Genomic DNA, 22288 nt, shown 5'->3' on the forward strand with positions numbered 1-22288 from the left:
TGTGTAATCACTCTTGTGACTCTACAGATTTGATGGATGCATTTGCAGTTTTAGTGCGGCAGGTAGCTTAGCGGTTAAGAGCGATGGGACAGTAACCAAAAGGTTGTTTGTTCGAAGTGAGAAGTCTGTCATTGAGCAAGGCATGCTCCTGTAAGTCGCTTTGGATAAGTAGGTCTGCTAAATTACTAAAATGTTTCAGATTATTTTGTGATAAGTAGGTCTGCTAAATTACTAAAATGTTTCAGATATATATATATATATATATATATATATATATATATATATATATATATATATTTTATAATATATTTTATTGTAATTTTAATCACAGGCTTGACGTGGTCATTGCATGCTAGGAATATTGGACCAAATACTAACCACTACCTTTTTGAGTAAAACAGAAATGATTACTTGTTAAACAAGTAATTTATTTTATAGTCATTATTGCTTATCTTTATCAGGGGTGTCAATAATTTCAGACCCAACTGTATATGGATGATCAGCTCATTGTTGAACCAGTTAAATGTGATATCAATATGGAGAGGATGGTTCATTTACTAAGCTAGTAAGGATAAAATATTTACTTGCCAACTGGCTAGGTGGTTATCCCACACCCTTCCCATTACCATGATAGCATCACATAGTCTGGAAAACACCAAGCTCTGTCTGGAAAGGCTGCTTGATGTTGTAGGCACGATGCGTGTCGATAATGAAGGGGGTTGTGCTTTTTTTTACTGATTGGTCCTCCCCTGTGTCTTTCTCACTCACGCACTTACATGGACAACCACGCACAGTCCTCAGGCGCTGCCCCCTTCCAATACAACTGAATTTTCTCATCCAAACCACATGAGGTCTCAATCCCCCAGGAAAGAAAAATACTTTTGAGAACCAATCAAAGCTACAACTTTGTTGTATTATTATTTGACCCTGCTGGTCATCTATTTATATTTTGAACATCTTGACCATGTTCTGTTATAATCTCCACCTGGCACAGACAGAGGAGGATTGGCCACCCCTCATAGCCTTGTTTCTCTCCAGGTTTCTTCCTAGGTTCTGGCCTTTTCTAGGGAGTTTTTCCTAGCCACTGTGCTTCTACATCTGCATTGCTTGTTGTTTGGGGTTTTAGGCTGGGTTTCTGTAGAGCACTTTGACATCAGCTGATGTAAGTCAAGCTTTATAAATACATTTGATTGATTTGAAAGCTCAGACCATTTCTGCGCGACTACTGCATTTACGACAGACTCCTGTCCAGACCAGTGTGTCACAGCTCTCATTTGCTCTGTGCCAGGCTAGGAACCACATGCTTCTGTCCTCTGAATTTAGCTCTTTACTTTATAAATCCCTATATCTGATGGCGCCGACAGAGATAGTCGCTTCGAGGCAGTATTTTTCAAAATATATTTTTATTATTTCTAACATTGTTGCCCCAGGAAATCTTAAGTCTTATTACATACATCCGGGAAGAACTATTGGATATAAGAGCAACGTCAACTTACCAACATTACAACCAGGAACACGACCTGGTCCCAAGCGGATCCTGTTTTGACCACCACCCAGGACAATGGATAGGATCCCAGTAGGCGACCCAAAACAACGGCACCGCAGAAGGGGCAGACGGAGCGGTCTTCTGCTCAGGCTCTGTAGACAGGCACATCGCCCACCGCTCCCGAGTATACTACTCGCCAATGTCCAGTCTCTTGACAACAAGGTAGATGAAATTCGAGCAATGGTTGCCTTCCAGAGAGACATCAGAGATTGTAACATTCTCTGTTTCACGGAAACATGGCTCACTCGGGAAATATTATCAGAGCCGGTACAGCCACCCGGCTTCTTCACGCATTGCGCCGACAGAAACAAACATCTCTCTGGTAAGAAGAAGGGCGGGGATGTATACCTTATGATTAACGAGTCGTGGTGTGATCATAACATACATACCCCACCCCCCCCCCCCCCAAGCAGACACCCCGACGGCCCTGAAAGAACTTCATTGGACTCTATGTAAACTGGAAACCTTATATCCCGAGGCTGCATTTATTGAAGCTGGGTATTTTAAAAAGGCTAATCTGAAAATAAGGCTCCCCAAATTTTTAGCAGAATATTAAATGCGCGACCCAGGCTGGCAGCATTCTGGATCATTGCTACTCTAACTTCCGCGACGCATACAAAGCCCTCCTTTCGGCAAATCTGACCACTACTCCATTTTGTTGCTCCCAGCCTATAGACAGAAACTAAAACAGGAAACGGCCGTGCTCAGGTCTGTTCAACGCTGGTCCGACTAATCGGATTGCTTCCTTCATGTGGACTGGGATATGTTCCGGATCGCCTCAGACAACATTTGATGTATACACTGATTCGGTGAGCGAGTTTATTAGCAAGTGCATTGGTGGTGATGTACCCACCGTTACTATTAAAACCTTCCCCAACCAAAAGCCTTGGAATGATGGCAGCATTCGCGCAAAACTGAAAGCGTGAACCACTGATTTTAATCATGACAAGGTGACCGGAAACATGACCGAATACAAACACTGTAGCTATTCCCTCCACATGGCAATCAAACAAGTTAGCATCAGTATAGTGAAAGTAGAGTGGCAATTCAACGGCTCAGACACGATGTATGTGGCAGGGTCTACAGTCAATCACGGATTACAAAAAGAAAACCAGCCCCATCGCGGACACCGTCTTGCTCCCAGACAAATTTAAACAACTTATTTTGATCTCTTTGAGGACAATACAGTGCCACTGACACGGCACGCTACCAAAACCTGCGTGCTCTCCTTCACCGCGGCCAACGTGAGTAAAACATTTAAACGTGTTAACCCTCACAAGGCTGCCGGCCCAAACTGCATCTCTAGCCGCGTCCTCAGAGCATACACAGACCAGCTGGCTGGTGTGTTTACGGACATATTCAATCAATCACTATCCCAGTCTACTGTTCCCACATGCTTCAAGAGGGCCACCATTGTTCATGTTCCCAAGAAAGCTAAGGTAACTGAGCTAAACGGCTATCTCCCCGTAGCACTCACTTCTGTCATTATTTTGTGCTCTGAGAGACCTGTCATGGATCATATCACCTCCACTCTACCTGACACCCTAGACCCACTCCAATTTGCTTACCGCCTCAATACGTCCGACAATCACACTGCCCTAACCCATCTCGACAAGAGGAATACCTATGTAAGAATGCTGTTCATCGATTACAGCTCAGCATTTACACCATAGTACCCTCCAAACTCGTTATTAAGCTCGAGAACCTGAGTCTCGACTCCGCCCTGTGCAACTGGGTCCTGGACTTTCTGACGGGCCAAACCCAGGGTGTAAGGGTAGGAAACAACATCTTTACCCTGCTGATCCTCAACAATTGGGTCCCACAAGGGTGCGTTCTCAGCCCGCTCCTGTACTGCCTGTTCACCCATGACTGCGTGGCCATGCAAGCCTCCAACTCAATCATCAAGTTTGCAGACGACACTACAGTGGTAGGCTTGATAACTAGCAATAACAAGACGGCCTACAGAGAGGAGGTGAGGGCCCTCGGAGTGTGGTGTCAGGAAAATAACCTCACACTCAACGTCAACAAAACAAAGGAGATGATCGTGGACTTCAGGAAACGGCAACGGGAGCACCCCCTATCCACATCGACGGGACAGTAGTGGAGAAGGTGGGAAGTTTTAAGTTCCTCTGCGTACACATCACGGACAAACTGAAATGGTCCACCCACACACAGCGTGGTGAAGGCGGCGCAACAGCGCCTCTTCAACCTAAGGAGGCTAAAGAAATTTGACTTGTCACCGAAAACACTCACAAACTTTACAGATGTACAATCAAGAGCATCCTGTCGGGCTGTATCACCACCTGTTACGACAACTCTGCCCACAACCTTAAGGCTCTCCAGAGGGTAGTGAGGTCTGCACAAAGAATCACTGGGGGCAAACTACCTGCCCTCCAGGACACCAAAACCACCCGATGTCACAGGAAGGCCAAAAAGATCAATGACAACAACCACCCGAGTCACTGCCTGTTCACCCCGCTATCATCCAGAAGGCGAGGTCAGTACTGTTGCATCAAAGCTGGGACCGAGAGACAGAAGCTGTTTTTCAATCTCAAGGCCATCAGACTGTTAAACAGCCATTGAGTGGCTGCTGCCAACATACAGACTCAAATCTCTAGCCACTTTAATAATTAAAAATTGGATGTAATAAATGTATCACTAGTCACTTTAAACAATGGCACTTTATATTATGTTTACATACCCTACATTACTCATCTCATATGTATAAACTGTATTCTATACCATCTACTGCATCTTGCCTATGCTGCACGGCCATCACTCATCCATATTCTTATTCATTCCTTTACACTTGTGTGTCTATAAGGTAGCTGTTGTTAAATTGTTAGATATTACTGCACGGTCGGAACTAGAGGCACAATCAATTTTCTACACTCGCATTAACATCTGCTAACCATGTGTATGTGACAATACAATTTGATTTGAAATCACATATGGCAACCAACAATTCTAACAGAAACATAACCCTCTTACTGCTGTACCTGTATGTTTCTCAGTGATGTGTATGGCATCTTGAAAACATTTACTCCTGTGGGGGGGTCCCTACCCCAATCAAACCGTCAACAAAATGCAGACCTCTTTAATATTTTATGGTGCCCCCCGCCCCTTCTTAAAATGTGCCACAGAGCAATGCATACTCTTGTTTCCTGGCTGTAGGTTGTTGGTGATGCCAGGGAAATCCTCTTTTGGGCCATGTATAATTTACTAGGGGTCCTTTTAAATGTTTAATGGTTGCTCTACAGAAAGTTGAGAATCAGACATTTTATAGTCAGGAGCTTTTATCTTTGTCCAAAGTTAGTGCACATCAGTGGGGGCCTTAAAGGTAGATACCTATATCCCTGCAAAGACAGGAGTTCTTCCTACATTAGCCTTTAGTTTACTGTAGGGAATCCATCAGTGCTTATGGACTGAGGTTTCCCTCTATGCACAATGCAATCGGTCCTAACTTAATTAGTGTGTGTTTCCCCATCAGAAACACACAATGGATGTTGTTACTTGACAATGTTCTGTAGTTATCATTGGGTTGATTGGAATGCTGCGTTTGAAAAACTGCCAGACTTAAGAGGGTTGAGAAGGTGTGTCCTTGCTTTGATATGGCCTGAAAAGTCATATTAACCACGTCAAGAAAATGCCAAAAGGTGTCTGACGTTAGAACAACTTTTTTCCACACTTAGAACATTTACTTCTGATGTAATTCCTTAGCAAGACTGCTCGATTGAGTATGTGTCTGTTTCCAGGCCTGGAGGAGCTGGTGTTGTCAGAGATCAGCTCTCCTAATCGTACGCAGCAGAGGGGAGATAGCAGCAGTGTCTCCTCCTTCAGCTATGGGGAGATCATGAAGGAGGGCGCCTCTGCACAGAGCACCAACAAGGTACACTACACCAGTCAGCACAGAGCACCAACAAGGGACACTACACCAGTCTGCACAGAGCACCAACAAGGTACACTACACCAGTCTGCACAGAGCACCAACAAGGTACACTACACCAGTCTGCACAGAGCACCAACAAGGTACACTACACCAGTCTGCACAGAGCACCAACAAGGTACACTACACCAGTCTGCACAGAGCACCAACAAGGTACACTACACCAGTCTGCACAGAGCACCAACAAGGTACACTACACCAGTCTACACAGAGCACCAACAAGGTACACCAAGAACCTGGCCAAAGCACATACAATGTTTGTTAAAGCAATAGTATGCAGAGTGTTGACAAGATTGGTGATAATCAGAATGTGAATGTTGAATATACATTTTGTAGTCAACAGAACAGCGTAAGCCACATAGGACAAAATACCTTATTTGATGTAAGGGAACCACAAAGAGAACCAATGAGGTCGTCTGCATCAACACATCACCTTTTACATTGTACTCTTGGCAGTTAAAAATGCAAACTGTACATTCTGAGGCAGAGATGAGAGTCTGAACTTTCACCAACCACAGCTATGACAGGCAGCTCAACAGGAAGTTCACATGCGTTTCACTTTTATGTGCCGCTGTTAATAGCCTATAAATAGCGTAGATACTATTATTATAGCCCTTTGAATAAACACATGTCCTGAATGTTTTTCTTTGCAGGGGAGATGGATTGTTGAGGAAAAGGTGTGGGAAAGGCTGTGAGAACTCTCTGAAGAAAACAATTTAGAATTCTCCAATTGTTTCCACTTAAAAAAAATATATTCCAGTTCTGTCCCGAACAGACCTCCTGCCTAGGTTGTGTACAATGTACAGATGAGTGAAGCAGAGATAACAAATTATATTACACAGAATGCACAAAATATCTTCTCTCTGTCTGAGTGAATTATGTAGGGAACAGACGTTTAACAGTTGTCTGGTCCTGTGCTCTAAGTCCGCCAGCGGCAGCCCCCAGTCCCAGCGACCTGCTGACCTGTCTGATGACGAGGTTGGGGAACTCTTCCTGAGGCTGGCTGAGGTGCAGCAAGAGAAATGGATGTTGGAGGAGAAGGTAGGCATGCTATTCATACTGACAGTACAACTGTATTGTCTGTTACTAGTGAACAATGGAAATGTGTCTTATGCTTTGTTCTACTACGTTTTCAACTTGGCTATCATTTACTATGAACTGTGTAATATGTTCTATACATGGGTGGCAGGTAGCCTAGCGCTTTAGAGCGTTATGCCTGTAACCGAAAGGTCGCTGGTTTGAATCCCTAAGCCGGCAAGATGGAAAGTATCTGCCGTTCTGCACTTAACCCCCAACAACAACTGCTCCCCTGGCTTAATCGACGTTGAGTTAAATGTGGAAGGCACATTTTGGTTGAATGCATTCAGTTGTGCAACTGACTAGGTTTTTCCTTTCCCACACCCCTTCGTATTTATTTGCACAGTTAAGATCAAATTTATACATTTGTCTCTATACTCCAGCATTTTGGATTTGAGAACACATGTTTCATATGAGGCGACAGTATAGTATGTCAACATATTTATTTGAGGTTATTTTCATGCGTATCTGTATTACCGTTTGGAAATGAAAGCACTTTATGTATCTACTCCCCACCATTTTTTGTAAGTGTTTTTTTCCCCTCTAAGTATTTGGACAAAATCACTTAAAGTTTAGTATTTGGTCCAGTATTTGGGGTGATATTCTTTCTCACTCATCATTATTCATTATTATCCATAGCATCCACATTAATGTAGAAATGTTCAGAAATATCTTGTCAAAATATTTATGAAAGTCTTCAAATTGTGGTATTAGATACGAGACATGCTTTCATTTCTAAATGGTAAATCAGATATGTATGAAAAAAAACTGGAATAAAAGGTGACATTTCTATACTGTCGCTTCATAAGAAACATTTAATCAAATAAAAATGCTGCAGTGTTTAGCCAAATTCACACATTTTAGTAAACAAGGTGGGGAGTGTATGGTTGTACAACTAAATTACAGTTAATAGTATGAATGCAAGATCAAATGAAACCAAACACAATAAATAAATAAAAAATCAACCTGAACTGTCAATATTATTTGGGAAGAAACTGACATGACAGATAGTTGTGAGATAATGATAATGTTCTTCACTGCATTTTATGGGCATTCATTAATCTTTTTTTTTTACCACTAGAATAGCTTTTATTTCCAATTAAATTGTGAAACCATCTTTTACTGGTGACTTTATATCAAATTCACCAAAATATGGCTACACTGGACAGGGATCTGCTGCTATTACTTGTTTTTGCGCCTTGCTGTTCTTCCCCAGATCATATGATCTATTCATTTGCTGCCTGCCTGCTCTGGGTGTGAGAGATGATTGATGTACATGCTAGTAGCTGTGACAGGTCCTTTGTGTTGACATTTGGTGCCCCTTTTCTCAGTAAACCAGCTGTGGGGTTATCTCTTTAGGTGTATCTAATGTGTGTGTCTAATATGCTGCAGGTTAAACACCTAGAGGTCAGCTGCTCCTCCATGGCTGATGACATCTGTAAGAAGAGTGCCATCATCGAGACCTATGTCATGGACAGCAGGATAGGTAACCATCTGTCTCTGTCTCCTTGCCTTGTTGAACTTGTTTCCCCCTCCTTTAGATGTGATACTTGTTTTTCACTGACAGGAATACAGTGGGGCAAAAATGTATTTAGTCAACCACCAATTGTGCAAGTTCTCCCACTTAAAAATATGAGAGAGGCCTGTAATTTTCATCATAGGTACACTTCAACTATGACAGACAGAATTAGGGGAAAAAATCCAGAAAATCACATTGTAGGATTTTTAATGAATTGATTTGCAAATTATGGTGGAAAATAAGTATTTGGTCAAGAATAAAAGTTTCTCAATACTTTGTTATATACTCTTTGTTGGCAATGACAGAGGTCAAATGTTTTCTGTAAGTCGTCACAAGGTTTTCACACACTGTTGCTGGTATTTTGGCCCATTCCTCCATGCAGATCTCCTCTAGAGCAGTGATGTTTTGGGGCTGTTGCTGGGCAACACGGACTTTCAACTCCCTCCAAAGATTTTCTATGGGGTTGAGATCTGGAGACTGGCTAGGCCACTCCAGGACCTTGAAATGCTTCTTACGAAGCCACTCCTTCGTTGCCCGGGTGGTGTGTTTGGGATCACAGCCACGTTTCATCTTCAATGCCCTTGCTGATGGAAGGAGGTTTTCACTCAAAATCTCACGATACATGGCCCCATTCATTCTTTCCTTTACACGGATCAGTCATCCTGGTCCCTTTGCAGAAAAGCAGCCCCAAAGCATGATGTTTCCACCCCCATGCTTCACAGTAGGTATGGTGTTCTTTGGATGCAACTCAGCATTCTTTGTCCTCCAAACACGACGAGTTGAGTTTTTACCAAAAAGTTATATTTTGGTTTCATCTGACCATATGACATTCTCCCAATCTTCTTCTGGATCATCCAAATGCTCTCTCGCAAACTTCAGACTGGCCTGGATATGTACAGGCTTAAGCAGGGGGACATGTCTGGCACTGCAGGATTTGAGTCCCTGGCGGCGTAGTGTGTTACTGATGGTAGGCTTTGTTACTTTGGGCCCAGCTCTCTGCAGGTCATTCACTCGGTCCCCCCGTGTGGTTCTGGGATTTTTGCTCACCGTTCTTGTGATCATTTTGACCCCACGGGGTGAGATCTTGCGTGGAGCCCCAGATCGAGGGAGATTATCAGTGGTCTTGTATGTCTTCCATTTCCTAATAATTGCACCCACCGTTGATTTCCTCAAACCAAGCTGCTTAACTATTGCAGATTCAGTCTTCCCAGCCTGGTGCAGGTCTACAATTTTGTTTCTGGTGTCCTTTGACAGCACTTTGGTCTTGGCCATAGTGGAGTTTGGACTGTGACTGTTTGAGGTTGTGGACAGGTGTCTTTTATACTGATAACAAGTTCAAACAGGTGCCATTAATACAGGTAATGAGTGGAGGACAGAGGAGCCTCTTAAATAAGAAGAAACAGGTCTGTGAGAGCCAGAAATCTTGCTTGTTTGTAAGTGACCAAATACTTATTTTTCACCATAATTTGCAAATAAATTCATTAAAAATCCTACAATGTAATTTTCTGGATTTTTTTTCTCATTTTGTCTGTCATAGTTGAGGTGTACCTATGATGAAAATTACAGGCCTCATCTTTTAAAGTGGGAGAACTTGCACAATTGGTGGCTGACTAAATACTTTTTTGCCCCACTGTATGTATGCCTACATTATAGTTTGTCTATTGAACTGTTATGTACAGTGTAAAGCCATCTAAGATTTACTTGAAAATTGGATTATTTTGTCTCCTGAAATGTAGCCCACCTAGGGAGTTCAGAGATCTTTCGCTCTTCGCTCAATTTATTTTGAATTGTGAGTTTAAAACCTCTTATGGATCTGACCCTTTTTTCCAATTTCCACCTAAAATGACATACCCAAATCTAACTGCCTGTAGCTCAGGACCTGAAGCAAGGATATGCATATTCTTGGTACAATTTGAAAGGAAACACTGAAGTTTGTTGTACCATTTATTGAAATGCAAGAGAAAGGCCATAATGTATTATTCCAGCCCAGGCACAATTTAGATTTTGGCCACTAGATGGCAGCAGTGTATGTGCAAAGTTTTAGACTGATCCAATGAACCATTGCATTTCTGTTAAAATTGTTGTATCAATACTGCCCAAATGTGCCCAATTGGCTTATTAATAACTTTTCAGGTTCAGGTTCAAAATTATGCACTCTCCTCAAACAATAGCATGGGTATTATTTCACAGTAATAGCTACTGTAAATTTGACAGTGCAGTTAGATTAACAATAATTTAAGCTTTCTGCCAATATCAGATATGTCCTGGGAAATGTTCTTGTTACTTACAGCCTCATGCTAATTTCATTAGCCTACGTTAGCTCAACCGTCCTGAGGGGGACTCGACCTCTACGAGATTTGTGAGGTTGAATGTTGAACCAAAACCAGAGAACACTCAAAGATGAGTTGACTCTATTATTCCAGTACATCTTGTTTCATGTCTTGAGGGTAAAACTATACTGAACAAAAATGTAAACACAACATGTCAAGTGTTGGTCCCATGTTTCATGAGCTGAAATAAAAGATCCCAGAAATTTTCCATAAGCACCAAAAGCTTATTTCTCAAGTTCGGTGCACACATTTGTTTACTTCCCTGTTAGTGAGCATATCTCCTTTTGCCAAGATAATCCATCCACCTGACAGATATGGCACATCAAGAAACAGCATGATCATTACACAGGTGCACCTTGTGCTGGGGACAATAAAAGGCCACTCTAAAATGTACAGTTTTGTCACATAACACAATGTAAAAGACATCTCAAATGTTATAACCCGGAAGCCAGTCGCACCAATGTGTCGGAGGAAACACCGTACATCTGGCGACCGTGTCTGTGTGCACTGTGCCCGGTCCGCCACAGGAGTCGCTAGTGTGTGATGGGACATGGACATCCCTGCCAGCCAGGCCCTCCCCTATCCCGAGGACGCTGGGCCAATTGTGTGCTGCCCCGTGGGTCTCCCGGTTGCGACAGAGCCTGGACTCGAACCCAGAATCTCTAGTGGCATAGCTACCACTGCGCCACTCGGGAGGCCCCAGATGTCTCAAATTGAGGGAGCACGTAATTGCAATGCTGACTACAGAGATGTCCATCAGAGCTGTTGCCAGATAATTTAATGTTAATTTCCCTACCATAAGCCACCTCCGTCATTTTTGAGAATTTGGCAGTACATCCAACTAGCCTCACAACCTACGACCATGTGTAACCACGCCAGCCTGGGACCTCCACACCCGGCTTCTTCACCTGCGGGATTGTCTGAGTTGGGGTGCTGCTGAGAAATATTTCTGTCTGTAATCAAGCCCTAATTTTGAAGAAAAACAAATTCTGATTGGCTGGGCCTGGCTTCCCAATGGCTGTTCCACTGCCCAGTCATGTGAAATCCATAGATTTGGCCCTAATTTATTTAAATTGACTGATTTCATTATATGAATTGTAACACAGATTTTGCAGAGTTTTTTTTTTTCAAATATTTTTGTTCAATATAGAAACAGTATTTTACTGAAAATAACCTATGCTAACAGCTGGCATAAATAGACACTGTCCCACTCTTTCACAGTAGGGAAGTTATTCAATTCTATTATTACGTTTGAACCTGTTCCACTGTCTTGCTTTTATAATACACTCGTAAATGTTTCACCGGTGCTATTTATAATAATTCTATTTTAAGTTTGCCGCTATTGGAGCGCTCAGATACACTTTGTTCAATCTAATAACTCTATGATCTGAGCTGTAGGCTCTGCTTAACATTTTATGAGTTTCTCTTTAAAGATTGGGGTGTTTTGGCTGGCTGTGTTTTTAAGATTCCTCTGCAACCTGTTCTGCTGCTCTCCTCAACCAGATTAGCACATAATGACCCCTCCATATTATCCTGCTTCTATGCTAATCCATGAGGCATGATTTATAGTTTGGTGATAATTGGAACCCCATTACCATATGGAACTGGCAGAGTTTACAAAACAAACTAGAATGAAATATGATTACCTTTTAGGATTAGCACTGTAAGTAATGCATTTACTATAAGCATGCTAGCTGTGGTGTTTAGACACGAGTAAAGACAAAGTTTCAGAAACTCAAATCAAAATAGCAGATTTTGCAGATCCAAAATGTCAACTATAGCCATATTTCACGTTAAACCGATGTAGATGGGCTATGAAATGTATCGTAAGCTTTGGAATGGAGACTGACCCAGTTTCAGTACCTGGACTTGTCTGAAGTGCTCAGACTTGTGTCTCTGTCTGACTGCCTTCCTCGTGAGCATGCAGGCACTCAAGCTCACTGATATCATCAGGCTTTCGGGATAGGGCTGCACTGCACTCAAAGGGCACCCTCAAGTATATGCCTTTTAGGAAAGCACTATTAAAAAGAAATATTTGAGGTAGTTCACTCTCGATTAAAACGCTCGTTAACCCTCATGTCGTATTGGTCCTATCCGATAGGCTACGTCAAAGTTAATGTTTTCATCAGCTTTTTCTTTGTAGATGAAGTGCCCTTAGCTGTAACTACTACAATGATTGAATAATAAGACTTTCATATAGGCCAAGACATACAGAGTACACAGATTCTGGAAGGGAAAGCCTTTCTGAACCTAGGAATGTGTTTACGCCACACTGTTCTAAAACACTGCGACATTTAAAGCTTATAACTTTGAACAGTTAGCTCTCATATTGAAAATATTTTTTTATTTGTCTAATGCGCCCTTTCCGTGCCTCCTCCTATAACCCAGTTAAAGGAATCTCAGAGAGAGAGCGAGAGAAATGGGGAATTGTTTGTTTTGGAACTGGTGCGCTGTTGGAATCCATGAGGCCGCTGCATCTTTCATATTCCTTAAAAGTAAGCTAAACCACCGGCAATGGAGAGGGATGATCTGTGACTTCAGTAATACTGCAGTAGTCTAGTGTTTCAAAACTCCATAAAAAGAAAGGCTCAATCACAGCAGATAAAAGTTTCTCAAAGCAACTTGTCTTTCAATAGGGATTTCTTTTTTTTTTTGCCAAAGGAAAGACTGCAAAAATAAAATTGAATGCCTTGAATATGAACAGGCTTAGGTCATAGCAGATTTTTCATTGGATATAATGCAATGAAGTAGAGTGTAAAAATATGCCAATCTATGTTTACTTCCATTAGGCCTACTATATAAGTTCCATGGTCCGTAGTGCTTTCAGTCTCAGCGCTGAGTGGAGGTTTAATAAAGAAACAATCTTCCAAAGGCCCTAATCTCTTTCCACAGTGCTTGGTACATGCTCCTTGACACTGGTTATGTCCTAATAGCCGTACTTGGGCTCTAAATAGTAGGCATTTTGGGTATGCGAAAATGACAACATCAAATCAATATTTCTCAGATGTTATTGCGGGTGTAGAGAAACGCTTCCTAGCTCCAAAGGTGTAGTCGAATCTAACAATACACAAATCTAAAAGTAAAAGAATGTAGTGTTATGGTATGACATTTTGAAAATGTAGTATGCTTTAAATGCCAGGATGTCATACTCCATTTGGGCTTTTCATCTAGTAAAATTTGCTGCTCTGGAGGAAGATAATCATCTTTCCAGACCCACGTGTGTTTGACAACAGCTGATATTCAAAGAAGGGGATGGGCTGCACCAAAAATGAACGTATGGCGGTATAAGGCATTGTCAGTATGAATGAGCCTAGTATGTTGATATTTGTGGCTTACTGCATTCATTTTCACTAAATAGTACATTCTAAATAGTATGTAGTACAATTATTACAGTATGTTTTAGGATGTAGTAGACAAGAGATTTTTGGATGAGTGTTGCATGGTTTACTGAAACTTTGGTACTTTTATTTATGTTTACCCTTCGGTATTTCTGTAAAATGTGTCTCACGTTATCTACTGATTTGAGGATCATGTCTATCAGCGCAGCCGATGTCCCCTTATAGAGCGAGCTTACCGCGGCTGCTCCACTTTAGTCATTGCCAGGTCTATTCTGTTCTGAACAACCACTGCACTCACGGGCTGTATCACCACTTATGCTGCACAGAAGTTGACACACTTGAATAATGCAACACGCCATGTAGCAATGTTGAAACTGTTAATTACTGTTCACGATGTCCATTACAGGATATAACACTTGACAGTGCAAGAAGATACCGGTAGCATCCAACTTTGTAGGCTAACTTTCCTTGCTCGCTTACTGCTGAAGCTGAGATCAGTTCACTACCCCTAGTACTTTGTTTGTGATATGCAAAACTGATTGTGACCAAAAACTTTTCATTCACTTAGTCGGGGTTCAGACCCAGTGCCCCGAGCTTAATGATGAGCTTGGAAGGTACCATGGTGTTGAAGGCTGAGGTATAGTCAATGAAAAGCTTTCTTACATGGGTATTCCTCTTGTCCAGATGAGAGAGGCCAGTGTGCAGTGCGATGGCGACTGCATCGTCTGTGGATCTATTGGGGTGGTAAGCAAATTGAAGTGGGTCTAGGGTGTCAGGTAAGGTAGAGGTGAAATTGCAAGACTTCCGGGAACATTTTCCAAACAGACCAGGCCGGGGTTTGATTCAATTCGACGCGAGACAACTGTTAGACCCAATGCGTTTCTATGTGTGAGCTTAGCTAGCCAATGTCGACATCACATCTCTTCCAAGTGTGCTCAGGATTTCTATTGGAGAAGCAGTTTCTGCCTATCGTCATACTGCACTGCCTTTGCTGGAGCTGTATGTTAATGAGGTCACGGGTCTTCGACAGAACTTTTATCATGTAAGCGATTGCTTCTTCTATGCTAATCAGTACAATAAAATAAGTCTCAAATGGAAGGGAAACATATTTTTCTCTCCATCTGTAGCCCCATGAAATCAGCCAAAACAAGCTCAACAACTTGATGCATGCACACACTTATTGAACATACATTCATCTGTATTGTGCATAGGCTACATATTGAGTTGCCCAGTGTATCATTAGGGATTAGTTTTTTTTTTTTTTTTTTACCAATGTCAAATTGATTGTATAATTTGATTCATTAATGCATACAAAAATGTAATGTAATTATATTGAACTCAATATCTGTCTGGACTAAGTGCCATTCTGCGACAGGCTAATGCCCCCTCCCCCCACCCACCCCAGGGTATTGTTTTGGTATCCTCATACTAAACCTGGTATCGAAGTAAAAAATTCTGTTATTGTGACAACACTATTTAGGACACACACACACTGATGCCAGTTTACAGAGGGGTGGAGGTAGGATTCGTAGTACATCCTGTGCCCTGTAACGACCTTTGTTTAGAACCACGAGATGATGGTAATTACTGTGTTTCACACAGTCATCCCCATTTCAGAGGAAGTTGGTTAGACTTCTTATCCCCTGCTTATAAGAGAAGAGCTTCCCTTCCACCACTGTCTGTGTGCTCTCCTCCTGTTTTAATTTCATGACTGACTGATTTAACATTTTAATGCCAGGCTAGATTCCATTATGGCCAGTTTCTTCTAATTGTAAATGTTGTGCTATAAAAGCTGAAGGTCTCCAGTTGTCTGGGCTTGTCAGACTGCGTAAACAGAAGGGTGAAGAAAAAAAAACATTTCTTTATCCGATATTTTTAAAAGGAAAATAGGTGTGAGATATGTGATCTAGCACAACTTTTATTTTCGGGGAGGGGGTTCTTGCTTACATATGCTACTGGCTAGTTGCACGTTTTCATTTAGCTGGAGTGATGGCAGTATTTTAGTCTATTCAAATACTGCATTGTGTTAACATTTTACAAGGTTGCTCGTGAACATGACTTGATATATATTGAGGTATTTTATGAGGGTGTTTTGTCACACTTATTGAAAACAGTTTGTAGCGTTGCTAGATATTAACATGTTCACGTCTGTCAAAGGGGCGCACATGAAAGCAGCCACTCAACCTGATGTTTATGGCAAAGGTGCATAAAGATGGAGAAATTCAGATATGGTGTCTTCATTTTAGCACTCTCGACCGACTTTTTAAACTACTGCGCGCGACATGGTTCAATGGGCCAGTAAATCAGCACAATCATTTTTTCTAATTGCCATTGTCTTGGAGCTAGAACTGGGATAATTCTATACTGTGCTAATGCCAATACAAAACTGAGGGCAATGTACACTGAACAAAAAATATAAACGCAACATGTAAAGTTTTCATGAGCCGAAATAAAAGATCCCAGAAATGTTCCATACGCACAAAAAGCTTATTTCTTTCATATTTTCTTCACATCCCTGTCAGTAAGCATATCCTTTTTGCCAAGATAATCCATCCACCTGACAGGTGTGGCACGTCAAGAAGCCTAATAAACAGCAGGTTCATTACACAGGTACACCTTGTGCGTGGGACAATAAGGCCATTCTAAAATGTGCAGTTTTGCCACAGCACAATTCCACAGATGTCTCAAGTTTTCAGGTAGTGTGCAATTGGAATGCTGTCTGCAGGAATGTCCACCAGAGCTGTTGCCGGATCATTTTAATGTTAATTTCTCTACCATAAGCCATCGCCTATCATTTTAGAGAATTTGGCAGTACTTCCAACTGGCCTCACAACCACAAACCACGTGTGGGCGAGCAGTTTGTCCGACAATGAACACAATTGTATTTTATTGATGTCAATTTGAATGCACAGATCCCGTGATCCTGAGGCCCATTGTTGTGCCATTCATCCGCAGCCATCACCTCGTCTCAGCATGATAATGCACGTTGCAAGGATCTGTACACGATTCCTGGAAACTGAAAATGTCACAGTTCTTCCACGGGCTGCATACTCACCACACGTCACCCATGTTTGGGATTCTCAGGATTGATGTGTTCCAGTTCCCGCCAATATCCAGAAACTTCGCACACTCATTGAAGAGGAGTGGGACAACATTCAACAGTCTGCTAAGGAGAATGTGTCGTGCTGTGTAAGGCAAATGGTGGTCACCAGATACAGACTGGTTTTTAAGGTATCTGTGACCAACCGATGCAAATCTGTATTCCCAGTCGTGAAATCCATAGATTAGGGCCTAATGAATTTATTTTAATTGACTAATTTCCTTATGTGAACTGTAACTCAGTAACATCTTTGAAATTGTTCCTTGTGTTTTATTTTTGTTCAGTATAACATACGGCGAACTTAGCAAACAAGGCATTTGTATAAAGTACATGGGGGCCGCCATATTTATGCACCTTCGCATCCCTAGAATGATCATACAATGGCCATATTTACAGCCAGACATACTGTGTAATGTTAGTGCAGCTATTTGTTGGTTCAAAAACAGGAGACCAGGTGGGACAGCAGTGGCAAATATCTTTGGTAAATAACCTTGCCCCCTCCCATAACAGCATCCGAGAGATCCACAGAGAAGGCTGTGGAAAAATGAAGGGCCTAGCCTCCAGAAAGCAGGCAGTAGGACACGGTGCTAGATGAGAGCTGACATTAGCAGGATTTAAATGATTCAGGGTGCAGACATGCCTGAGTGAACCCAGCACATATTCAATAATGCAGCAGCCGACTGAGACCTCAGCCCTGCTGGTGAGATGGGAGGCGCACACAGTAATTTTACAGTGCCTGCCAGACTGCCTACCTGGTCAACACAGCCTACTGCTGTCTGTCTGCTCTGCTGCACCTTGCGTCATAACGTAGTCCCATCAGCAACTAAATGACACCACATCATGTTCTTGTAGCTAATGGTAATGTAAACACTTGTGCTGCTGTAAACTGGTGGTGTACACAGTGACTTCTTTGATTAATCATTTTTCAAATGGTTCCAACCTGCTTTCCTCAGCGGATTTTGTTCACTGAGATCTTCCACATCTTATGAAAGGGCTTGATGGATAATGATTCACAAACTCTCCACACGTTACCAGCATGTTGATGAACCATCTCTGAATCTGTTCATTGGGCTTCTGTGGATTAGCACACTGGCACTCTGTTCTACTTCATTTTTCTATCTATCTCTATCTATCAGTTAGTGTAATGGAGGAAGTGTCTTGCGTGATGTATAAGACTGCAGTCTGGTGCTGGAGAGTGTAGAAGGGATTGTGGGAGTTGGTTAATTGAGCAGTCAGGTACAATGCCGCAGTCATGTGTGGAGTTGGACAGGGAGTTTATTTGTAGATGAGCTTCCTCTCCTGGCTAAGTGCTCTTCCCTGCTGGAGAAGTCAGCTTGGGTAAGTTTCCTACTGCTGCAGTCTGTAACCCCTGCCTCTCGCCTAGTATTGTACACGGCTGCTCCCACTGTGACGTAGCCTCTAACCTTTTCATCCAACACTGTTTGTTCTGCACGGAGAACTCCAGGAACTTCACAACCTTGAAGAATGTTAGGATATGAGTCCGTTATAAAGCAGCCTTCAAGTTGACGTTTATAGGTTGTAATTAATAACAATAGGTTAAGACTTGGGAAATGTGTTGTCAAATTACTTGGTTATTCTTGGTTATAACTTGTCTTGGGATTGCTCCGCACAAAGTCGTTTATAATGATGAAGTTGTTTTTAAGTGAGCATTGTAAATCTCTTGCAAATGAGCGATTCATCACTGGGAATGACACCTGTAATGGACGAGGGGGTACATTACAAGAAATGACGCATACACTTTAAACAGGCAGGGCTACATTTCTATAGATCTAGCCTGTATTTTTCCTGTCAGTGTTTCCACTTAGCACACTGTGATCCTGTGGGAGTTGAGAGCAGGCAGAGCTGCAGTTAGTTGTAGTGACTGGCAGCAGGCAGGGCTGCAGTTGTAGTAGCTGTGTGGTGGCAGCCAGCCACAGCTCACTGTGTTGCTTCAACAGTTCAGTAGCAGCAGGACCACTTAGATTAGTAACGTTACTGTTCAGCCATGTTGGCATATCGGTGCACTTCTGCAGCACACTGCTCTTAGGGGAAGACAGACCTGGAAGGTTTCCATGATTCAAGATGAGAAAAGCAATTGTCACCTATTAGGGAGACTGTTTTTTGTTTTTCAATGTCTGTAGAATTCTTCCCATACCAGGGCAAAGTAGAATAACTATTTGACTACATTTTAGCTAACCCGAGAACAACTTACAGGAGTAATTAGGGTTAAGTGCCTTGCTCAAGGACACAGACCGATTTTTCACCTAGTCAACTCCTTTCGGTTACTGGTCCAACCCTCTTAACTGCTAGGCTACCTGCCGCCCCTGACTAGAGGTATCATTGGTTAAAGGGAGTTGAGAATGTCTATCTTCCATCTGTGATCTCAGCCTGGCTTTCAGCATCAGCGAGCCGGTGTTGCAGATGTCAGTTTGGGTTATGTTATTCTGCTCTGAGTCAACTGAGTCTCCCCTCACTGCACTCAGCACTAGTCCCAGAAGAAGAGATTGGTTTGGAGAACAAGTATATCTAGGCTATGTTCATGTATAGCCTTAGAGGTTTGTTTATATTTTCTTTTAATTTGTCAATTAAGTTAATTTCTTAGAACAATCACATGAATATAAGGGTGACCTTTTTAAAGTCAGGACTGTAGCATTTCTGTACTGTATTATAGCAATGATAGAAAGAAATGTGTGTTGTTTACTGTCTGTCTGCACGGGTGAGTGAAATGCCAAACAGGGTTGGAACTAATGTTTCCATTGACAATGTGTTGTCACTTACCTTGCCGAGCTTGCAGCTTCTTGATAAGACCGCTGTTCCTTTATCAGCTACAGTACTAAAACACAATTTTGATTTGTCACGGTAAACATTTTTTTTAAGACCCATTTCCAAAGTGTCCCGTACAAAAGCCGCAGAGATTTAGAGAAAGTTTGTCTTAACGTCTGCTCAATATGGGCGTGATGTTTTTAGTGTCAGATTCTGAAAAGTGATCTTGATTGGCTGTGCCTGCCCCACAAAGTGTATACTGAGCGACGAATAGTGTCATTTACAATGTTGGCAGCCGCGGCAGTTCAGACGATCACCGCTCTCGTCCTGTGGAAAACCCTACTTAACAGGGCGACAGTGCAGTAGGGACCCACCTGACTAGTCATGGCCAGAGAAACACTGTTTAAATTTCAAGAGGTGACCCTTATTTCTACAAAGAGCTGGCAATGTGATGCCAGTTTACAGCTGACAACTCCCCCAATAGAAAATATTCTCAAAAATTAATCACACCGTAAGCTTGTCCAGTTCCAATATCACGCCAATGACTGCTGCCATAATCTTTAGGTAAAGCCAACTGCGTTTAGGGGGACAGTTGCTCAACTCTAATGTTTCATTGCATAACTCAATTTCACTCCTTTAACTTAAACTTCCAGAAGCTTTGGTAATGGGAACACTGTGTTTGAACCTGTAACACTTTAGAAATGGGTATGCCCTAGTTATAATAAACCTGAAAATGTTATGCTTTAAGTCTTGAGCTGCGCTATGGGTACGCTAGAAGACCTAAACTCATTATCACACGTGAGGTTCAGTATTTTATCTCTACTGTCGTTGTTTGGCATCAAATGTATACCTGTCTTGTAGAGCAACTGCAGCGTTGTCATTTGAAATGCTGTCAGACGTGAGGAACAGCTTATCAGTCAGACAGATATTTGCTCCAAGGCCTCTAGGAAATTGTTGAGCGGTTTGATGTTACCTAACCAGGGATCTACAGCTGGCTGTACCCCACCCAGAACAGACTACAATCCATAGAAATGGAGCAGCTGACATAATGTTATCAAGGCAGGAGTGAGATTCTTGAGTGATTGATGTAGGCTAATGAATGGATGATACTGCTGCATTTAAAACATTAATCATGAACATGTTCAACATTGTAACCAGTGTAATTGAGCTTGCAGACCACCTGAGAGGTGGGAAAAGTACTGCATTGAACAGAGAAGCATAGCACTGCCACCACCTGTGTTTGAACTGGTATGGTCCGGCATCAGTCTTGGATGCACCAGAACTCAACACAGATCCAGTACCTTGCCTAGTTAAATAAATCAAAACTTAAAGTATTGAAATGCCTTGACTTTCTCCACATTTGTTGTGTTACAGTCCAAATATTATTATAAATATTTATTTATTTTGACATTGAGATTTTTGGGCACTGACCCAGACACACTATACCCCATGTCAAAGTGGATTTTTTTTTTTGGGGGGGGGACAAATAATACAAAATTAAAAGATGAAATGTCGCGTTAAAGTTTTCAACCCCTTTTATGACGAGCCTAAATAAATTCAGGAGTAAAAATTAGCCTCCAGTTGTATGGACTCACTCTGTGTGCAATAATAGTGTTTAACATCATGTTCTTTAATGACTGCTTCTTCTCTGTGCCCCACATACAATTATCTGTAAGGCCCTTTAGTCAAGCAGTCCCTCACTGCAAACACAGATTTAACCACAAAGACCAAGGAGGTTTTCCAATGCCTTTCAAAGAAGGGCACCTATTTGTAGACAAAGCAGACATTGAATATCCCTTTGAGAATGGTGAAGTTATTAATTACACTTTGGATGGTGTATTAATACACCCAGTTACTACAAAGATACAGGCTTCCTTCCTAGATCCGTTGCCGGAGAGGAAGGAAACCGCTCAGGGATTTTGTTACTTTAAAACAGTTTATTGGCTGTGATGGGGGAGAACTGAGGATGGATCAACATTGTAGTTAGTCCACAATACTAACCTAGTTGACATGGTGAAAAGGAAGCCTGTACAGAATAAAAAATATTTCAACACATGCATCCTGTTTGCAAGAAGGAACTAAAGTAATGTGGCAAAGTAATTAACACTGTTGTATTCAGGACAAAAATTATGTTTGGAGCAAATCCAATACAACACATTACAGATTACCACCACCCATATTTTCAAGCATAGGGGTGGTTGCATCATGTTATGCGTATGCTTGTAATTGTTATAGACGTGGGAGTTTTTCAGGATAAAAAGAAATGGAATGGCGCTAAGCACAGGTAAATCCTAGAGGAAAACCTAGTTGTCTGCTTTCCACCAGACACTGGGAGATTAATTCACCTTTCAGCAGGACAATCTAAAACACAAGGCCAAATCTACACTGGAGTTGCTTACCAAGAAGACAGTGAATGTTCCTGAGTGGCCGCGTTAGTTTGGACTTAAATGGGCTTAAATCTATGGCAAGACTTAAATGGTTGTCTAGCAATGATTAGCACCAATTTGACAGAGCATGAATAGTTAAAAGAATAATTGAGAAATATTGTACAATCCAGGTGTGCAAAGCTCTTTTGACTTGCCCAGAAATACTCACAGCTGTAATCGCTGCCAAAGTTGATTCTAACATGACTGAGGGGAATTAATACTTATGTAAATGAGAGGTTTCTG

At 41.9% G+C, this 22288-nt stretch overlaps 1 protein-coding gene across 4 annotated transcripts in view; it reads left to right on the plus strand.

Annotated features, from left to right (window-relative positions):
* The window catches only part of LOC135504388 (GRIP1-associated protein 1-like), a 41381-nt gene that overhangs the window by 14188 nt on the left and 4905 nt on the right, over positions 1 to 22288 (plus strand). For all 4 annotated transcript variants that reach the window (XM_064922943.1, XM_064922942.1, XM_064922944.1 and 1 more), the window contains 3 exons: positions 5302 to 5435; positions 6417 to 6533; positions 7962 to 8055. In XM_064922943.1, the coding sequence (XP_064779015.1) occupies positions 5302 to 5435; positions 6417 to 6533; positions 7962 to 8055 (345 nt within the window). The remainder of the gene's footprint in view (positions 1 to 5301; positions 5436 to 6416; positions 6534 to 7961; positions 8056 to 22288) is intronic.

Source organism: Oncorhynchus masou, chromosome 18 (genome assembly GCF_036934945.1).
Source record: "Oncorhynchus masou masou isolate Uvic2021 chromosome 18, UVic_Omas_1.1, whole genome shotgun sequence".
In the NCBI taxonomy this organism is placed as follows: domain Eukaryota; kingdom Metazoa; phylum Chordata; class Actinopteri; order Salmoniformes; family Salmonidae; genus Oncorhynchus; species Oncorhynchus masou.